The sequence below is a fragment of the Bombina bombina genome, chromosome 4 (genome assembly GCF_027579735.1).
Source record: "Bombina bombina isolate aBomBom1 chromosome 4, aBomBom1.pri, whole genome shotgun sequence".
Classification (NCBI taxonomy): Eukaryota; Metazoa; Chordata; class Amphibia; order Anura; family Bombinatoridae; genus Bombina; species Bombina bombina.
The window spans coordinates 686,962,736-686,980,262 of NC_069502.1; the positions used below are offsets into that span (position 1 = coordinate 686,962,736).

Here is a 17,527-nt window from a genome sequence, read left to right on the forward strand (position 1 = left end):
CGTGATGCCGAAACGTTGGCAGCAGGCTCCCAAGAATCCTCCGAAGCATCATAACCCAGCCAGTGAACCAAATACTCCAAGCGGCCATTTCTGAGTCGAGAGTCAATTATTCTATGGACCTCGTATTCAGTATCATCAGTAGAATCAGAAACTGGGGACTCGTCAGGAGAAGCTGTGACCGAAGAAAGAGATGGTTTGATAAGGGACACATGGAAGGTGGGATGAATTTTATAAGAGTCTGGAAGCTTGAGGGTGACGGTGACAGGATTCGGGAGAGCGATAATTGGAAACGGGCCAACAAAAAGTCTGGCGAGTTTCTTGGATGGGAGATGAAGCTTGAGATTCTTTGTGGACAACCAGACCTGTTGTCCAATCTGATAGTTAGGTTGTTGTCGGTGGCGAAGATCATATTGATGCTTGTAGGATGCTTGAGCATGTTCTATGTTATCTTTTATGGTTCTGAAGACACTCGAAATATCGTTTACTGTGTCGTTCACTGCTGGACATGAGGTAAGGATGCTAGGTAGCATATGACTTCTAGGATGGACACCATTATTGATGTAGAAGGGGCTAAACTTAGTCAAGGCATTGGGAGTGTTGTTGTAAGCGAATTCCGCGAGAGGGAGGAAAGAGAACCAAGTGTCTTGTTGTTGTGAACAGTAGCACCTGAGATATTGTTCTAGCCACTGGTTCGTTCTCTCGGTTTGTCCATTACATTGCGGGTGATAGGATGTGGTCAATTTTTGGGTGATTCGCAGAGCAACACAGAGTTCTCTCCAGAACCTAGAGGTAAACTGGGTTCCTCTGTCTGTCAGGATACTGGTTGGTATGCCATGTAGCCGGATGATTTCTCTGATAAAAATCTGAGCGGTAGTTACTGCAGTTGGTACTGATGATAGTGGGATAAAATGTGCCATTTTGGAGAACATGTCCACAACGACCATGATACAGGAATGTGATGAGGAAACGGGTAGTTCGACGATAAAATCAAGAGAGACATCGGTCCATGGCATCTTTGGAACCGGATAGGGTTGAAGTAACCCAACAGGTTTTAGATGAGAAGGCTTGGAACTGGAGCAAATGAGACAGTCGGAGATATATCTCTTGACATAAGCTTCCATGGAAGGCCACCAATACGATTGTTTGAGTTTTGTGTATGTCTTATGGAATCCGAGATGTCCAGCCAGTGGAGAGTCATGAAGAGATTCTAGTATTGTGGATCGAAGTTCCTCTGGAATATATAGTAGACCATTATGATAAAGTAACCCATCAGAAGCCAATTCTAGTTTTGTGGTTGGCTTAGTGGAATCCTTTTCTTGTGCGGATCTAATATTTAGAAGACATATAGTTAGAGAGGCCAATATATTTCCTTTTGGGACGATGGTTGAAGGTGGATTATCCATGTCTGGTCTTTGATGTAATCTTGATAGGGCATCTGCTTTGGCATTTTTTGATCCTGGCCTATAAGTTATGACATATTGGAATCGGGAGAAATACAAACTCCACCTGAGTTGTCTCGCTGACAGTGTCCTGTTGGTTTGCAGATACTGGAGATTCTTGTGATCAGTTAGAATAACCACCGGATAGAGTGAACCCTCTAAGAGATGACGCCATTGATCAAATGAACTTTTTATGGCAAGCAACTCTTTTTCTCCTACCGGATAATTGAGTTCAGCAGGAGTCATAACCCTTGAGTAGTAGGCTACAGGGTGAATAGGTTCTTTGAATGATTTCCTCTGAGATAAAACTGCACCCAGAGCGTAGTCTGAGGCATCGACCTCCAAAATAAACTGCAAGTTAGTATCAGGGAACTGAAGAATTGGTGCAGTGGTAAAACGTTGCTTTAGGGTTTCAAAAGCCTGTTGAGCAACCTCTGTCCAAAGGAACTTGTTTTGTAATTTAGTTAGATCTGATAACGGTTTAGTGAGGGTGGCAAATTTATGGATAAATTTGCGGTAAAAATTGGCGAAGCCAAGGAACCTTTGTATGTCCTTCTTACTTCTAGGAATAGGCCAATTTTTAATGCAAGAGACTTTTGTTTCCTCCATCTTAATTCCACAGGGGGTTATCTGGTAACCCAAAAAGGAAACATGACTAACGTGGAATAGACACTTTTCAAGCTTGGCGTACAAACTATGTGTGCGTAAACGGGTCAGAACTGTGGTAACATGTTGTATATGTTCGTCCATAGTTTGTGAGAATATGAGAATATCGTCAAGGTACACTACTAAGTATACGTCCAAAATGTCACGGAATATGTCATTGATAAAGTTTTGAAATGTAGCCGGGGCGTTACAGAGACCGAATGGCATAACAGTATACTCAAATAACCCATAACGGGTTCTGAAAGCTGTTAGCCATTCGTCACCGGCATGAATTCTGACGAGGTTATAGGCCCCTCTTAGGTCCAATTTGGTGAAGACCCGGGCACCACGTAACCTCTCAATTAATTCGGGGATTAAGGGTAAAGGGTATCTGCTTTTAATTGTTTTCTTATTGAGTTCCCTATAATCTATGATAGGTCTGAGTGTTCCGTCTTTATTCCTAACAAAGAAAATACCAGCCCCAGCTGGTGAGGTGGAAGGCCTGATAAAACCCTTGTCGAGATTTTCCTGCAAGTATTCCTTTAGATGGTCTAACTCAGGTTTGGATAAGGGAAATATGTGACCATATGGGACACTAGAACCAGGTAGTAAATCTATAGGGCAATCATATGGTCTGTGGGGAGGTAGAGATGTTGCGTCTTTCTTGCTAAAAACATCTGTGAATTTAGAGTAACAGTGTGGTAGTATGGGATCAGTTACTGTTGCTAGTGTAAGAGGTGAGAAGCAATTGTTAATGCAATATGTGGAATCAAGAGCTAGAGAGAAATCTGTCCAATGAAGTGTAGGTTGATGAATTTTCAGCCAAGACATACCTAAAATGATAGGAAAAATAGGTGAGGTTATGACATTAAATGTTATAGTTTCTGTATGGCCAGTTTCCGTGACCATAAGAAGAGGTATGGTGTGTTGGTTAACGAGACCTGAGGAAAGAGGTGAACCATCAACTACATTAAAAGAAAGAGGAACAGATTTTGCTTCAACTGGAATTTTATTGACCCTTACATAATCAAGATCAACGAAGTTACCACATGCACCAGTATCTATTAGGGCTTCAGTTTTGACCGTGTGTTGGTGCCACTGTAAGGAGAGAGGTAAAAAAAAATAAGTGCTGTTCTTATCTTTTAAGAGGCTAGAAGGTAAATTTTTAGGGGACCTACCAGCCTTTTGTTTTTGCAGTAATGGGCAAGCCTTGACCTCATGTTCTCTGGCAGCGCAATACATGCAGAGACCGAGGAGACGTCTTCTATTTTTTTCTTGTTGAGTCAGTGGACCCTTGATGACTCCGATCTCCATTGGAACCTCATGATCCTGTTCTTTATGTGCTACAGTAGTTGGTGGTTTCCTAATGGAAGCCGAGTATCCGGCCCTTTCATGACGACGTTCCCTGATCCTCCTATCGATTGTAATGGATAAGGTGTACAGCTCCTCCAGAGTTGGGGGTATACCTATCCTGGAGAGCTCATCCTTGATGTCATCGGACAAGCCAATACGGAAATGGTTCTTAAGAGAAGGCTGATTCCATTGGGTATCCATTGCATGGATTTTAAACTGGGAGATATACTCCTCAACAGGTTGTTTGTTCTGTTTTAGAGCTCTGATAGATGCTTCAGCAGAGCTTTGTTTGAAGGGGTCATCATATAAGGATGACATCTCCTTCAGGAATTCATCTAGAGAATTGAGTATTGGATCCTGAGTCTCGTAATAGATGTCAGCCCACGCACGGGGCTCAGCCCTGAGGAAGGAAATGATAGTCAGGACTTTCAGTCTATCAGTTCTATAAGTATTTGGCTTTAATTCAAAAAGTAATAGACAAGAATTTTTAAATTCTCTGAAATGGGTTCTGTTTCCTGAGAATTTCTCTGGCAGACTAATTTGTGGTTCAGGTAACAATGTAGTGGAATTTGATTTGGAATTATACAAATCTCTCAGACAGGTTTTTACAGTCTCATTCTCACTCTGTAACTCTCTGATATTTTGTGTGAGATTGTCTAAGCGTTGTGACATATTAGAAAATTGTTCTGCTATTTCTTCAGAGGACATTTTCCTTTTAGGCTTGGTTAATATGTTAGATACCTGTTTATGTTAGATATCACTTCATTCAATATTAAACCTCTGTTATAGAAACAACAGTAAGAATGTATTTAAATGCAGGTTGTGACACAGGGTTATACACTGGAGCGCCTAAGAGTATAACCTTGTGTATTTATCTTGCCCAAAATACTGATTACACATATATATATATGGAATAATAGGTATATTCAGTTACAGGCACAAGCAATATGATAAATACGTACTTATAGTTAGTAATGATACATACAGGTTTTTATACAAACATCCAGTTTACCCCAATGCCTTATATGTGTAGCGTGGAGAGCGGTTTTGCTTAGTATCAAGTAAGAGTATAACATATGCAGGTATAATTCACTTATTGCGGTTTAGGTTATGCAGCTTAGAACTGTACAGTTTGTTTGTATACAACCTGATCCGCTAGAGTATGGTGAGCGGCGGTAACTTTGCTTGAGTGAGCAGAGGAGCGGTAGCTGTGTTCGGCTGCAGCTGATGACGTCAGCGGCAGCAACAGAGTTCTCTGTGTGCGGTATTAGGAGCTGAAGATTAGATGAGCTGTTTCTGACAACTAGAGATTCTGGAGAGAGACAATCCTGATAAGGAGCTGGAAAAGTGGTTGAAATACCACAAGATAGGCAAGGTGAGTTCAGTGCAAGTCAGATGAGACTAGCAATAACCGGAACAAATTAACCAAGCAATGATCATAGGCAAGGGTGGAGTTTAAATAGTCCTGAGCAAATTGAACAGGTAATGCTTAAAGGGACAGATATGAATGTAACCCTGACACATGCAGAGAGCATTATCATGCCTGGAGCTGTAGGGCAACTCTTTTTATCTTTGCTAATGGTAATCTGTCATATCACTGAGGGGTTTGGTATATTTGTTACCCCTGTGGAGGAGGATAAAGCTATGAAGCTCTCCACTAGGATATGATTATTTGCTGTTCAAAAAAGAGCATTTATAGTAGAGGCAAACTAAGTATGGTGGGGATTTTCATGTTACTCCAGAGTAGAGAGGTTTTTTTCATCTAAATTAGTTTTTTATATCAATAGATGGCAGTCTTAAAGGATTGGGTGCTTAGATGGTTTCAGTGGCCCTATTTTTCCATCAATCTCATAAAACTAAGGATTTTTTTTCGGTTCTGATCATATGGAAAAAATTTTTCCCATTATTAAATTTCCCTTCTATTAGACAATGTGCTGAATGTGGTGTGTCAACCACAGGGAGATACACAGCAGGTTGGTGAGGATGGAAGCAGCTAATATTCTCATTTGGAGAAAAAATGATCTCAGCAATATGTCAGCTGTGTTCATTATAAATCTTCAGAAACTGTAAGAGTGTGTAGTCATTTGTAAGAAACCAGGTCCCCTACATATTTGCTGTGGATGCAATGGTAATTGCATAAATATTCAGATTGGCTCATTTTTCCTCACTGTTTACTCTGCTTTAGATGATAAAATATGATAAACAAAGATGATTCCCTTGGCCCTAGTATGAGCTAGAGAAGTTGTTTTTGGACCTGGTCCAACTAGTATGGCAGAATTATTGATTGCTTTGAGAACTTGGTGCTGACAAATTCTTGCAACTCAGACAAATCCCATTCCTACTTGAGATTTACATTTGGTTCTTCACACTTCACAGCACCATGCCTTTTATTAAATTTGTCTTGCTGTCTACTGATAGGAATGTTTAAGGTGCTCTACTTTACTCACCTCCGCATCTTCTGTCTCATCAATTTAAGTTCTACGGTCTCTAAGACTTCATTTTATTTTTACCCAAAGGTTCTTACTTATTGAAACATCAATTATGACTCTTATTCCTATGTTCTACCCTGATTCTCAGAACACACCTCCTCTAGCACACTGAGCACAGTGGATTTACTGAAAAATAAATGCTAACAACGTTACTGCAGTTTCCACTTAATTTGAAAAGCTTTTCAGTCTTTTGCCATCTCTAGCTTACTAGGTACAGCTGATTTACTATAAGAAATTCAAACCACCATCTTTCTTAAATTTTAAACTTTCCAGTAACTTACCTCCTCCAACATGTTAAGCACAAGAGATTTACCTGTGATTTCAGGTTACATCATTATACGTCTCTTTCACAACTAAGTATGTAAGTCCCTCCTATTTCTTCCAATACTTTTATGATAGCCATCTCTTGTTTTTCTCCTACAGAAATTGCAATCAGCAACTTTTCTGTTGTTTCCACTATGAATATGGATTCCCAGCCACTTACTTCTTCCAACACATTGAGAATGACTGTCACCCTCCCTACCCATTTTGCCAACCTCCCTCTATCGCCATCTCACCACCCTCTCTTCCTCCCTCTACAGCTTCCCATCATAATTGTTGCACTAATTGTAACTCCTATACCTAAGGTGATTACATAGCACCCCATATTCTCTGACTTTTAGCCATTCTAGGCTTTTTACCTAAACATTTAGCATACAAACATAACCACCTACACGTTTCATCAAGCCAAGTCAGTTTATGTGATCTTTATAGATGACTTTTTTGATATTGTGTCATGTGGGACAATAATATACAAAATTAAGGGGTTTGCAATAACATGTAGAAAAATAACTGGTTAAAGAATTGGAAACAAAGCTTTGAAGTAAAGGATTCATTCGTAGTGAAAAATATGGTGATGCGTGGTGATTTTTTTTTTTTTAAATATCTTTGTCAACATTATAGATTAAGTTATAGAGACCTGTGTTAATGTAATAAACTGCCAACTCCAAGAAACAGAAAGTCAAATGTTGTGCTGCCCTCATTCAAATCACTAGCTTCAGTAGTCAAAGAAGAGTCCAAAATTATTGTATTAGTCATCCAAATAGCATTATAGGCTTACTGAAATGAAAAAAAATTATATAAGAAAAGTTTTAATTTTTACAAAAAGTAACATTTTAGATGAAAAAGCACCATTAACACCAAGTAAGCATTCTAAAATGAGTTCATTTAAATGGGAATTATGTGGACTGTGATGTCAAAGTTGTTTACAATAAAAGTAGGATGTTGATTTGGCTTTTCTGCTTTTATGTATATTCAGCTTAAATAAATATATGATTTACTGACTTTATTTCAGCTGAAAATGTGTTATTACTACAAAGCCATAAACAGATTCCTGCTGTAATTCTAAAGCATAACACAAATTGTTACCGTTATGGTAATTATTTTTGTGTCCAATTGTATGCATTTGCTTTTAAAATATGTCCCATACACTAAAATGAAATTTATTTTTGTGCTTTTAGCTGTGTTCAGTAGAAAAGATATTTCTTTTTTTCGCCCCAGAATTCATGTAGGAATGACAAAATCATTACCCTTTATAGAACACAAAGTTTTTACAGGTTTTAGCTGACCTTCATGGAAGAAGTTCTAAGCAGCTTACTGTAAATGATGGCATCATTAATACAAAATTACACTTTGTTTCACTCTTTATAAAGGGATGTAAATGACCTGAACCTTAAGAGGGGTAGGGCTTGGTCACAATTTTGTATTGTTTTTGGCAGATAAAAATTTCAAAACCTTGGCTGATATTGTTAGTATTTTATTTTTTTTCAATGATCACAATCATGTCATCCTAAAATATGATCTGATCTGTCCTTGAAATCACATGATCACATAGACGATCACATGATTTAATTTTTACAGAAAGTGTTTACATCGGAACTTTGTACCCAGACATGAAGGTGTTAATCTCTTGATTTTAAAAATAAAAATAACAAATGTGCAGGATGTATGTTGATTGATCCCTTTTAATAGTGTGTAATGATGCTGATAGCTAACGTGTGCAGTTAACCTGTTGTGTTCCAAATCAAATATATATGTGGGTATGTCTCTCTTAATGATTTGAATAGGGGCATTATCAGTATACTGGGCATATGTGTGTTGGAGTGAAAGAAGGATGAAAGCATGTGAGTTAAATAAAAGAGGAGTTTGTGTCAGGAGTGTATGTAAGAGAGTGAGAAGTATTTGGAGGGGCATTAAGCTCTAAATAGATTTTTATAAGCAAATAATGGCTTGCTTTCACTGCAAGGGTGTCTTTCCAGCAATCAGTTGGGGGGGGGGTTGCTACACTACAGAAAATGTTGTTGTTTTTTTAAATAAATAATTAAAATAATTTTAAAAACAATACAAATTTGGTACTGGCTGGCATTAAACAGTATATACTAAAAGAAAACAAACAAATATACCTAACCTGCAGGCAGGCAGACTATCTGCCAGTACTTAAGATCGTGGTGACCAGTGGGAAATAAAGGAGGGGTGAGAGTTGTTTGAGAAGGATCAGGGGGTGGGAGGTGTCAGGTGGGAGAGTAATCTTTACACTACAGCTACCATTGACGTTACAAGCTACCCGATTAACACATTTACTACCGGGAATTTCAGATGTGTTGTGTGCAGCTGCAAATGGCGGCCTTTTAATTGACAAAAACAATGGCAAAGCCATTCATGTCTGCTATTTCTGAACAAACGGGATCCCAGAGAAGCTTTTACAATAATTTGTCTTATCACTGCAGTAGTTGTGTGTAAATAATTTCAGTGAGACCCCAAAGTTTGTGAAAAAGTTAACAATGTTTTAATATGATCGCATTTGGCAGCAAAGCGGTGGCATAAAAAAAATATAACAAAATGGGCCTAGATCAATACCATGTACAGGGGTTAAACAAAGTTTTATATGCAAATGGAAGTACAGTTGTAAAATACTTACATAAGAGCATTCTGTGTTTGCACTTTTATTCCCTATTAAAATATTCTATAAGATAAAAAAGCAGGAATCCAAGCAAAGCCTGCTAAAACATTCGGTGGTGGTTCACCAGTGGATATTCAATGAAAATAAATACTCAGGATTTCACTTTTGAAGGTGAATGGGCCTATGGAGGATGTATCCACCATTGAATGCTCTAGTTAGTAAAGCATAATTGCATATTAGTACCAATTTAAATCCTTCAACACCTCAAGCCAAAAATGTTGACGGTCAAAGCAAGTACTCCATATCTCATCCAAGAAGTCAGTGAGCAAAAAAACATCAAGATCCACCATAAGATGTCAATTGCCTATGTCATTCCCGCTGTAGGCCACTCTGAGGATGACACAAAATAACGATTCACATTAGAGAACCACCACGCATTATCAGACATACCTTCAAAACTATCAGATACTGAAGAAAGTGAAGCAGTCAGCAAGACCATACCACTTTCTTTTACATCATATACAGGGAGTGCAGAATTATTAGGCAAATGAGTATTTTGACCACATCATCCTCTTTATGCATGTTGTCTTACTCCAAGCTGTATAGGCTCGAAAGCCTACTACCAATTAAGCATATTAGGTGATGTGCATCTCTTTAATGAGAAGGGGTGTGGTCTAATGACATCAACACCCTATATCAGGTGTGCATAATTATTAGGCAACTTCCTTTCCTTTGGCAAAATGGGTCAAAAGAAGGACTTGACAGGCTCAGAAAAGTCAAAAATAGTGAGATATCTTGCAGAGGGATGCAGCATTCCTTAAAATTTCAAAGCTTCTGAAGCGTGATCATCGAACAATCAAGCGTTTCATTCAAAATAGTCAACAGGGTCGCAAGAAGCGTGTGGAAAAACCAAGGCACAAAATAACTGCCCATGAACTGAGAAAAGTCAAGCGTGCAGCTGCAACATCACTGGAGTGCCCAAAAGCACAATGTGTGCAATACTCAGAGACATGGCCAAGGTAAGAAAGGCTGAAAGACGACCACCACTGAACAAGACACACAAGCTGAAACGTCAAGACTGGGCCAAGAAATATCTCAAGACTGATTTTTCTAAGGTTTTATGGACTGATGAAATGAGAGTGAGTCTTGATGGGCCAGATGGATGGGCCCGTGGCTGGATTGGTAAAGGGCAGAGAGCTCCAGTCCGACTCAGACGCCAGCAAGGTGGAGGTGGAGTACTGGTTTGGGCTGGTATCATCAAAGATGAGCTTGTGGGGCCTTTTCGAGTTGAGGATGGAGTCAAGCTCAACTCCCAGTCCTACTGCCAGTTTCTGGAAGACACCTTCTTCAAGCAGTGGTACAGGAAGAATTCTGCATCCTTCAAGAAAAACATGATTTTCATGCAGGACAATGCTCCATCACACGCGTCCAAGTACTCCACAGCGTGGCTGGCAAGAAAGGGTATAAAAGAAGAAAATCTAATGACATGGCCTCCTTGTTCACCTGATCTGAACCCCATTGAGAACCTGTGGTCCATCATCAAATGTGAGATTTACAAGGAGGGAAAACAGTACACCTCTCTGAACAGTGTCTGGGAGGCTGTGGTTGCTGCTGCACGCAATGTTGATGGTGAACAGATCAAAACACTGACAGAATCCATGGATGGCAGGCTTTTGAGTGTCCTTGCAAAGAAAGGTGGCTATATTGGTCACTGATTTGTTTTTGTTTTGTTTTTGAATGTCAGAAATGTATATTTGTGAATGTTGAGATGTTATATTGGTTTCACTGGTAAAAATAAATAATTGAAATGGGTATATATTTGTTTTTTGTTAAGTTGCCTAATAATTATGCACAGTAATAGTCACCTGCACACACAGATATCCCCCTAAAATAGCTATAACTAAAAACAAACTAAAAACTACTTCCAAAACTATTCAGCTTTGATATTAATGAGTTTTTTGGGTTCATTGAGAACATGGTTGTTGTTCAATAATAAAATTAATCCTCAAAAATACAACTTGCCTAATAATTCTGCACTCCCTGTACATAATTCAAGTGGTTCTACTAATTCAAATTTGAAATTATATGGATTTGAAAATCAAGTCAAAGGCTACCCAATATGTCATACAATGTTTTCAAACATTGCTTCCGATTAGTTAGATTGTAGGGGAGGCATAAAATATATTTTATATATTTAATATTTTTGTGAAGCTGATCATAAATTAAGTTTCTCTTATAACATAAAACAGGACATGCAGATGGATATGTTATAATGTACAAACCCTTAGAGGAATCGTAGAGTGTCAATGAACATAGAAACTATTGGGTACTAAAATTTAGCGCTTTTTAAAGTCATTGGCTGGACACATCTCTGTGGTTTTTTTTTTTTAATGAAATTTACTTTCAGCATTATATTGGATATTTTTTACAAATAAAGTACTGTAATGTGTAGCACTGTTCTTCATTAAAATATGCAATATCAAGGTTTATTTTCATATAACAGGATAATAAATATGTACAGTAGCTATTTTAATCACAGCAAGCTCAATTTTTCAGCTCAGTCCCAAGGACTATATGACTATAAATAAACACAGTTTGCTGTCTGTAATTTAAAACCTTGTGCAGTGAAATGCATAATCAGTAGAGGCCATATGTATTGATTTTAATTTTTAAAAGGTCACATTACTTTTTGAAGTTGTACTTTTTTTGATTTGATATATTCAGGGCCACTCAGGTTAAATTAAACTTTCATGATTCAGATACAGCATGTAATTTTAAACAACTTTCCAATTTACTTCCATTAAAAAAAATGTGCACATTCTTTTATATTTACAATTTTTGAGTTACCAGATCCTACTGAGCATGTGCAAGAATTCACAGACTACACGTATATGCATTTGTGATTGGCTGATTGCTATCACATGGTACAAGGGGAGTGGAAATATACATAACTTTGAAATTTGTTATAAAAAAATCCACTACTCATTTGAAGTTCAGACTAAGTGCTATTGCATTGTCTTGTTATCTTGCATTTGTTGATTATGCAAATCTAATGTGTTGACTGGTCCTTTAACTCTAATTATTTATTTATTTTACAGGAGCTGTATTTCTTCATTTTCCCAAGATAACATATATGAGGTTCTTCCTCCCATGGTAGACAGGAAGTCAATAGAGATATTTGATGCTCATATCCAAGCTGGAAGAGGTATTATGCAGCCCCTGGGTAAAGAAGACATGTTCACGTACAGAGAGTACATCAAAAATCGCTACATGTAAACAGAAATAGCCAATGAAATATGAGCGGCTAAAAGGATTAGCGGTGAATGGCAAATAGCTGGATTTAGAATGGTGCCCAATAAAGTGATTCATTCTTGCTGGAATCTTTTGTATTTATTTAATACATTTATGTTATATTTTGATAAGGGTTACTGAACCACAATTTGAAGTTGTTCGCCACAAAATTAAACTTGCAATTTACTAGTAACATTGCCATGTCCAATTGATTAAGTTTTATGGTGCCAATTGAATCTTTAAAGGGACATAAAGCTTCAAATTTGATTCCCCATAAAAGTTATAATTAGTGAACAAGCTCTGCAGTGCTCTTTCAGAAAATAAGAAAATAGTTATCCTAATGCCTCCACAGAGACTCGGGTATATTCAGTTTTTTTCAGAAACTTGACCCTCCAAAATGTTATACAGTAATTGTTTGATAGGTGCAGACACTCATTTATATATGTCCTTTATTGGCTGCAACAAAGGAGATAAGAGAAACAATATTCAAGAGACTTATCAATTGTTATGTTTATGGACTGCAAAACCATGGACATTTAGGGCCAGATAATGAGTTGAGCAGAAACATTTGCGCACAAGTGATATCAGGTGTTTTGCAATTGTTTGCGCGCAGGTTAAATTGCACTTGAATTGCGAGTTGAAAGAAAACGCGATCACGTGAGCACATTTAATACTAGCATGATTACCGCAGTCTTAGAGCTGTGGTTAACTGTTTTGCAAAAATAAAAAGTGTCACAAAACACATCAAAAATACATTACAAAGCACACTTACACTCATAATAACACCATATATATGTCTATATGTGTGCACATATGTATTTATATGTGTGTATATATATATTTACAGACATATAGAGGCCTATTTATCAAACCGTCAACCGCAAATACGCTGTAATTCCGCAGTGTAATAGTGGAGAGCCTGATTCCCCTTATTTATCAAAGCCTACAGACCGGTAAAAGTTGAAATTTGTGACGTAACATACGATCCGCCGGTCTCAGTCCTACACAGATCGATGCTTACGTCATTACAGATGTTCCGAATACAAATTCGGCACTATCTGACTACAACTTTTGCTAGTTATCAAATCTCTAACAAGTACGCTCGCCACTATTCCGGCCCAGTGTACCTGCTTTTCAATCCGCCGCCCTGGAGGCCGCGGATGCCATAGGAATCAATGGGAGTCTAAAAGCAGCAAAAGCTCATGTTCGCTGCTGCCCGATATCCCATTGATTCCTATGGGAAAATAAAAGTTATGTTTACACCTAACACCCTAACATGTACCCCAAGTCTAAACACCCCTAATCTGCCGCCCCCTACACCGCAGCCACCTACATTATACTTATTAACCCCTAATCTGCCGCCCCGACACCGCCGCCACCTGCATAAAGTTATTAACCCCTATTCCGCCGCTCCCGGACCCCGCCGCCACCACCTACATAATGTTATTAACCCCTATCCCGCTGCTCCCGGACCCCGCCGCCACCTAAATAATGTTATTAACCCCTATCCCGCCGCTCCCGGACCCCACCGCAACTAAATAAATGTATTAACCCCTAAACCCCTGGCCTTCCACATCTCTACCACTTACTAAACCAATTAACCCCTAAACCGCCAGCCCCCCACATCGCCATAAAATAAATTAACCTATTAACCCCTAAACCTAACAACCCGCTAACTTTATATTAAATATTAACTCATCCCTATCTTATAATAAATTAAAACTTACCTTTAGATTTAAATTAAACTATATTAAACTATTAATTAATCTACCCTATTAGACTAAAATTACATTAAACTATATTAAACTAATAATCAATCTACCCTAACTGTTATACTAAAATTACACTAAACTACAAATTAAATTAAATATATTATATAGTTAAAAACCTAACCCTACTCAAATAATTTAAATCTATTAAAAATTACAAAATTACAAAAAACTAAGTTACACAAAATAATAAACACTAAGTTACACAATAAATAAACACTAAGTTACACAAGAAAACATTTTTTATCAAATATTTAAACTAATTACACCTAATCTAAGAGCCCTATGAAAATAAAAAAGCCCCCCCCAAAAATAAAAAAAATTAAAAAAAACACTAGCCTACAATAAACTACCAATGGCGGGGCATTGCCCCAAAGAAATCAGCTCTTTTACCTGTAAATAAAAAATACAAATACCCCCCCCCCCAACAGTAAAACCCACCACCCACACAACTAACCCCCAAATAAAAACCTAATCTAAAAAACCTAAGATCCCCATTGCCCTGAAAAGGGTATTTGTATGGGCATTGCCCTTAAAAGGGCATTTAGCTCTTTTTCAAAAGCCCAAACCCTAATCTAAAATTAAAACCCACCCAATAAACCCTTAAAAAAAACTAACACTAACCCCCGAAAATCCACTTACAGTTTCTGAAGATCCAACATCCATCCTCATCGAAAAGGCAGAAGTCCTCATCGAAGCCGGCAGAAGTCTTCATCCAAGCGGGCCAACGTCTTCATCCAACCGAGCAGAAGTCTTCATCCAGACGGCATCTTCTATCTTCATCCATCCGGCACGGAGCATTCTCTTCTTTCGACGTCTTCTTTACTATGAGGTTTGCTTTTAAATGATGTCATCCAAGATGGCGTCCCTTAGATTCCGGTTGGCTGATAGAATTCTATCAGCCAATCAGAATTAAGTTTGAAAAAATCCTATTAGCTGTTGCAATCAGTCAATAGGATTGAGCTCACATTCTATTTACTGATTGGATATTTCACAATTTTAGATTAGGGTTTGGGCTTTTGAAAAATCATATTTATGCAATATTCATATTTCATAGTGTTATACTAAATATTTCACAATCCAATGTTCTGCACATAGCCGAATATGTTCTTTGTATTTTTAAAGAGATATTCCTATATATAGCTGTATATATCTATACCTATATATAATCATCTATAAATATATATACAGTAGATATATATTGTACCAAAATACCATCAGATAAATGTATAAATATTTATTTATGAATACATAGAAAATATTCTGCTATGTGAAGAACATTGTAATGTGAAATATTCATATTTTCATGTCTGGTTAGCGCACTTGAGATTACACATTCGGGCTAGCACACATTAGAATATGCGGTCGGGTGTGCGCATATAAGAATATGAGTTCAGGTTAGCGCATATGTGAATATGCGGTCGGGAGTGCGCATCTGAGAACATGCGATCCATTGACTTCTATGGGGGAATAGGTTATCTTTTGCGCGACAATCTAATTGTGCTAGAAGTAACCTTTTTGCGCTCGTCTGGTTAGTGAGAGTGCGATACATTTTTACTTTTAACTCGTTATGCCAGCGCAACCTAAAGAGCGCAAAAAGTTTACTTCTAGCGCAATTAGCGCTCTAGCGGAAGCGCAAAATATCGCTCCACTAGTAATCTAACCCATAGTTAACATGATTACAGTTTAAAATTATTGTAATTTTGTTTTGTATTTTTGTAGATCATTTGCTATGCAGTAATACATTTTTAATACATTTATACAAAAACATTTTTTTAATGTCCCTTTAATGTCCCTTTAAGTATTCTGGGCTAGATTACAAGCGCCACGTTATTTAGCGCTCCTGCTCGAACGTAAAAACACCTGGAAGTAAAGTTATGCACACAGGTTAGAGCGTTTTACAAGTTGAAAGTAAATTGCACGCATGCGAAACCCGACGCAAGCAGACTTCAACACTTCGGATACCATGACCACGTTAACTTGTTGTCCCCAAAGACTTAAATGGAGCGCACTGAATAGAAAAAACTAACACTTATTGCTCACGTGCTAACGTGCAGACAGTTAGGGCTCCATGTACGAAGCAGTGAAAGCTTCTCCGGAGCCTTTGCGGGGCAGGTTCGCATATGCGAGCCTGCTTCCCGCAATGTAAGAAGCAGCGGTCATTAGACCGCTGCTTCCTACACCACCTCTTAGGTGGCGAGGCAAAATCACAGAGAGCACGCTCGCTCTTAGTGATTGACAGCCCCTTCAGTTGCGTGATTGGTCGCGCGATTGAAGGGGCGGGCATTACACACTCCGATGAGTTTGTAATGATACATACAGGCAAGCGGATCAACAGGTCCACTGCCCCTGTGTAGCAAAGGCGGGCGGACAGCTTCGCGAGTTGAGAAGCTGTCCGCCCGCCATTTAGTACATGGAGCCCTTAGTAAAGAATTCCATAGCAGAATTCGGGCCCCACTTTTGTATGATGCAACATTAATATAGCCAATTTCTCTAAAAGTTTGGCAGCGTTTTTAATGTTTTTTTCCGAGTATTAAACATATTGGAATTTCCACCAAGTTGTGCTTTTCGAATAAAGATAGCAAGTGAACAAAGAAAATTGATAATAGGAGTAAATTAGAAGAAAGTTGCTTAAAATGGCATGCTCTATCTGATGAATCATGAAAGAAAAAGTTTACTCTTGATTTAAATTGGTTACAATTAGTAGTTTGCCTTGTACAATGAGGATTTCTATAGATGACTCTTCAGTACCTGAGGAGAGGACTATACCGCAATTACTAATTATTATAATATTACCAGATATTACTTTGTCTCTTAATAAATAAATAAAATGGCCTACTACACAAAATGAATTTCCGTGTTCCAAAAGCACCCCAGTAATTGGAAATGGAATGATAAATATCGATATTCTTTGCTTCTTTGTAATTAGAATAAAATTCCTGTTTAATAAATATATGTTTAAAAAAAATATTTGTTGAACAAAATCTATTGGTCTATTTTTTTTTGTATAGCATCATAAAAGATTGCTGTGTTGAAGAATCACCTTTTGGACAAATTTATAGGTAACGCAATTATTTTAGTCAGTTAAAACATATTGTACTTACAAAATGATGTTTATATGTATTCCATTCAGGTCAAAGTAGGTGCAAACTCATTTTCCCAGGAATTAGCAATCTTACAGACAAAACTGAGGCTAATCTATACCAACTGTACTTGAATAATACTAACTGTTCAATGTCTAATAGTGACACCCTGTTTATAATATATGTGATCCTTAAACATCTGCAGTTTATGTCCCTGTTTAAACCAAGCACCAGCAATTAAAATTGGCGCCTGGCAACTTTGAAATGTTTGTTTGTAAGCACAATACAAAGGCAAAAATAGTTATGTTTATAAAGTTGTGGGTGTGCAAAGTTAAAGGGACAGTCTGCTTGATTTAAAAAAAAAAAAGAGAGAGATAATGGGGTCGATTTATGAAGCAGCGGATGTAGCTTCCGAACCACTCCCCTTCAGTTCAGTCCTAAGACCGCTGCTACTTAACTCGTCCGCCATCTCTGAGGTGGCGGACAGCAATCAGCCCGATCGAATACGATCGGGTTTATT

The 17,527-nt window shown here is 37.9% G+C and overlaps 1 protein-coding gene across 1 annotated transcript in view; it reads left to right on the plus strand.

The window, feature by feature from the left end:
- The window catches only part of FIG4 (FIG4 phosphoinositide 5-phosphatase), a 1,077,570-nt gene extending 1,065,326 nt beyond the window's left edge, over nt 1–12,244 (plus strand). Inside the window, exon 24 of the mRNA XM_053710848.1 lies at nt 11,963–12,244. Within this exon, the coding sequence (XP_053566823.1) occupies nt 11,963–12,140 (178 nt within the window). The 3' untranslated portion in view covers nt 12,141–12,244. The remainder of the gene's footprint in view (nt 1–11,962) is intronic.
- The last annotated feature ends 5,283 nt before the right edge of the window (nt 12,245–17,527 follow it).